Here is a 4,024-nt window from a genome sequence, read left to right as displayed (position 1 = left end):
GGCAGAAATGCCCGGAAAACAAGCTGGAAAAATGGAGCTGCATTTTTGTTTTCTGCATTCTGTTAGTACGCTGCTATTAGGAAGGTCAGCATTTTTTTTAAATAAAAATTAAGCAACTAATTAAGAAATGAATAATAAATGCCTTTAATCCATAAAAATGAAAAATAATAACAATTAAAGCTAAATAAATAAATACAGTATCTAAAAAGCTAAAAATATCTAAACTAAAGTCCTGAGATTGATATGTAAAAATAGCTAACAATTAACAATAAAATAAAAAATAAAAAATAAAAATTTGGTGTCTAAAGTTTGCTCCTCTTTGTCTGAGTTTCAAAGAAACTTGAGACAAAGACGTAGACACCAAATACTTACCTCCAGTTATTCATTCGTGGGTCGGAACATATAAGCATAAGAAAATTAGCGGGATGAGAACTTGAGTCTTTATTTGGTCAGTGGGACGAATACCCGAACCTGCTTTCAATTTGGTAAGTGGGATGAATACCCAAGCCTGCTTTCACTTTGGTCAGTGGGAAGAATACCCGAGCCTGCCTTCAATTGTTTAATTGGCCAGTGGGATCAACACCCGAGCCTGCCTTCAATTGGTCAGTGGGATCCATACCCGAGCCTACCTTCAATTGTTTAATTGGTCAATGGGATCAACACCCGAGCCTTCCTTCAAATGGTCAGTGGGATCAACACCCGAGCCTGCTTTCAATTGGTCAGTGGGATCCATACCCGAGCCTGTCTTCAATTGTTTAATTGGTCAGTGGGATCAACATCCGAGCCTGCCTTCATTTGGTTTGGTCGTATAAAAACTTTCGTAGGCTTTTGAGAAGAAAGACAAACAACTTCCTCTAAAATTGCCCCAGTGTGATGCTTATCGGATTGTCAGACTTGCAAGAAAAGAAATAATGATAGATAATACCGCCACCATCCGATCAACCTCTTCTTCAAGAAAAGTGTAAACATGAGCATTTGGGCTTCTCATTTGACGACGCGAGCACTTCAACCTGGCCCTGCAAACAATATCAAATTCCCATAATTTCTCATATTTAACCAATAGACCAGTTAGTATCCATTTTCTTAATCATAGGGATTGCCTTTTGATAGAATGAAAGAGACAAATGTGCCCATGAAACATGTAAAAAATATTCTAATTGCACATAATGAAAATTCTGACAATATAAACACAATCATCTACTTTTATTGTGTGAAAACTCATTTTAAATAAATAAGGTTGTGCATTCAAATTTCGTGCTTGATACATCAAAGACTTCGGTTCTCAAACAAAATGCTACGCTTGACCCTTTCGATATCATCTCTTCGGAATTCAAATGCTCGACAACAGATCCACAATGTGAGGAGAATTTCCAATGAACTAAGTCACCAGCACTTTAGATCCAAGCTCACCTTGTAAAACCCTACCTCAGCGCCCTTTCGGGTTTTCACTAAGGTTACCCCCGCCTATTTTGTTTTCCTTTCACCTTTTTTCTTTTTACTTTTTCCTTTTTCTTCTTCTTTTTCCTTTTTCCTTCTTATTTTTCTTCTTTTTTCTTTTCTCTTATTTTTCTTCTTTTTTTCTTTTTCTTTTCCTTCTTTTTTCTTTCTTTTTTCTTTTTCCTAAGGTGCCCTCGCGGGTTTTCACCTAACAAACAAATCTTGTCTATCGCCCATATTTAATCCAGAAATGTGTTTTAAGAAATAATGGCATCAGTATAACAATCTTTCCCTAGCAAAATAGGTGAAAGTGTTTTTGACATCATGTGCCACTTGATTAGAAATTGTCCTAAAAAGGCAATATAAAGAACAGAAGTCAGGACTTTTAGGTTTTTGCAATGGGGTCTGGTGGGGTGCTTAGAAAGGGTTAAGGCTTGAAAGCGGACTTATGAATGTTTAGATTTCCTAAGATCGCATCTTTAAATTAACCCTACTAATAATTGCCCCAGTTTATTCTCAATCGAGATCCTCCTCTTTTCATTTTTCTTCATTTTGTTCCTCTATCAATTTTACTTTTTGAAACCTCTCTCTTTTCTCTTAACTTTCAACTCAAAACTTGCCCCAATGTGGGGTTTGCAATTCTCAGTGGTTGCCAAACGAAATAATTTGCTCTGAAAGCTCAAAAAGAGATAACTAGGGATAGAATGTTTGATTGGAAAGGAAGAAGGCCTGACTTTTCATTCCATTCTTTACATTAACCCTAAAAGGAAAATTTCATTTATCATATGAAAAATTTCTTACACATCTGAATTGATTGGTTGAGGGAACACTTGCCCATCCATTTCTGCGAGAATCAGCACTCCCCCGGGCAAAATTTTCTGGACAACAAAAGGGCCTTGCCAATTTGGTACAAATTTCCCTTTAGCTTCCTCTTGTACTGGCAAAATGTGTTTCAACACTTTATCTCCTTATGTGAATAATCGTGGTCTGACCCTCTTATTGTAAGCACGGGCTACCCTCTTTTGATAACATTGACCATGACAAATGGCATTTAACCTTTTCTCATCGATTAAAGACAACTGCTCATGACGTTGTTGAATCCACTCAGCCTCCTCCAGTTTGGCCTCCATTAAAATGCGCAAAGAAGGGATTTCGACTTCGGCTGGCAAAACTGCTTCCATTCCGTACATGAGATTGTAGGGAGTTGCCCCAGTAGAAGTCCGAATAGCAGTTCTATATGCCATTAATGCATAAGGGAGCTTCCCGTGCCAATCACGGTGTCTCTCAATCATCTTACGGATTATTTTCTTCAAGTTCTTATTTGCAACCTCTACTGCTCCATTCATCTGTGGCCTATAAATAGAGGAGTTTCGATGCTTGATTTTGAACTATTCGCACAAACCATCCACCATGTCATTGTTGAGATTTCTGGCATTATCAGTGATTAATGTCTTCGGCACTCCAAAACGACAAATGATATGCTTCCTTAGAAAGTCCGTCACCACCTTCTTAGTCACATGCTTATAAGACTCAGCTTCGACCCACTTGGTAAAGTATTCAATCGCCACTAGAATAAATCGATACCCATTTCAAGGGGGAGGGTCAATGGCTCCAATCACATTCTTACCCCACATTGAACATGGCCAGGGAGCAGTCATACCGTGTAATTCTGTAGGGGGAGTGCGCATAACATCTCCATGCAATTGACACTTGATGCATTTCCTAACAAAAACTACACAATCATGCTCCATAGTAAGCCAAAAATAGCCCGTCCTCATGATCTTCTTTGCTAATAAATGGCCATTCATTTGTGGTCCGCACACGCCACTATGTACTTCTTTCATCAAATAATCTGCTTCATCCTCATCAACACACCTCAGAAGGCCCAAATCCGACATTCTTTTGTATACCACCTCTCCATTCAAGAAAAATTTAGATGATAATCTGCGCAAGAAGCTTTTGGCAGTCATATCAGCCTCAGGAGGGTAGGACCATGTTTTGAGAAATTCCTTAATGTCACTGTACCAGGGACGGCCATCGGTGGATTTTTCCACAACTAGGCAATGAGCAGGTTTTTCTTGCAAGTGAATCTGGATAGGTTCAATTACCAACTCGTCTGCATGTTGAATCATTGAAGATAAGGTGGCCAAAGCATCGGCGAAGACATTTCTGGCACGTGGAATATGCCTGAACTCCAAACTCCTAAATTTGTTCGCCAAATTCAATAAACTACAATGATAGGGCACGATCTTTGAATCCCGAGTGATCCACTCTTTGAGAGTCTGATGTACAAGTAAATCGGAATCACTGAACACTATTAAATCCTTAATCTCCATTTCCAACGCCATTTTTAGCCCAAAAATACAAGCTTCATATTCAGCCATATTGTTAGTGCAGAAAAATCATAGTTTAGCGGAACCAGGATAATGCTTCCCTTCAGGTGATACTAGAACAGCTCCAATACCAGCTCCAAAGGAATTTGATGCACCATCAAAGAATAGCCTCCATTCAGAACATTTTTCATTCATGTCTTCTGCTGTACCAACGAACAGGGCCTTCTCATCTGGAAAATAAGTGTGAAGCGGTT

The 4,024-nt window shown here is 38.8% G+C and overlaps 1 protein-coding gene across 1 annotated transcript; it reads right to left on the bottom strand.

The window, feature by feature from the left end:
- Window positions 1–3,026: 3,026 nt before the first annotated feature.
- On the bottom strand, window positions 3,027–3,785 carry LOC140004922 (uncharacterized). The gene has a single exon (XM_072045064.1). The coding sequence runs from the start codon at window positions 3,783–3,785 to the stop codon at window positions 3,027–3,029; it is 759 nt and encodes a 252-aa protein (XP_071901165.1).
- Between the last annotated feature and the right edge of the window lie 239 nt (window positions 3,786–4,024).

The sequence above is a fragment of the Coffea arabica genome, chromosome 1c, assembly GCF_036785885.1.
Source record: "Coffea arabica cultivar ET-39 chromosome 1c, Coffea Arabica ET-39 HiFi, whole genome shotgun sequence".
Taxonomy (NCBI): Eukaryota; Viridiplantae; Streptophyta; class Magnoliopsida; order Gentianales; family Rubiaceae; genus Coffea; species Coffea arabica.
Note: the sequence above shows the minus strand (reverse complement) of the source record. Positions and strands in the feature narration are given on the sequence as shown.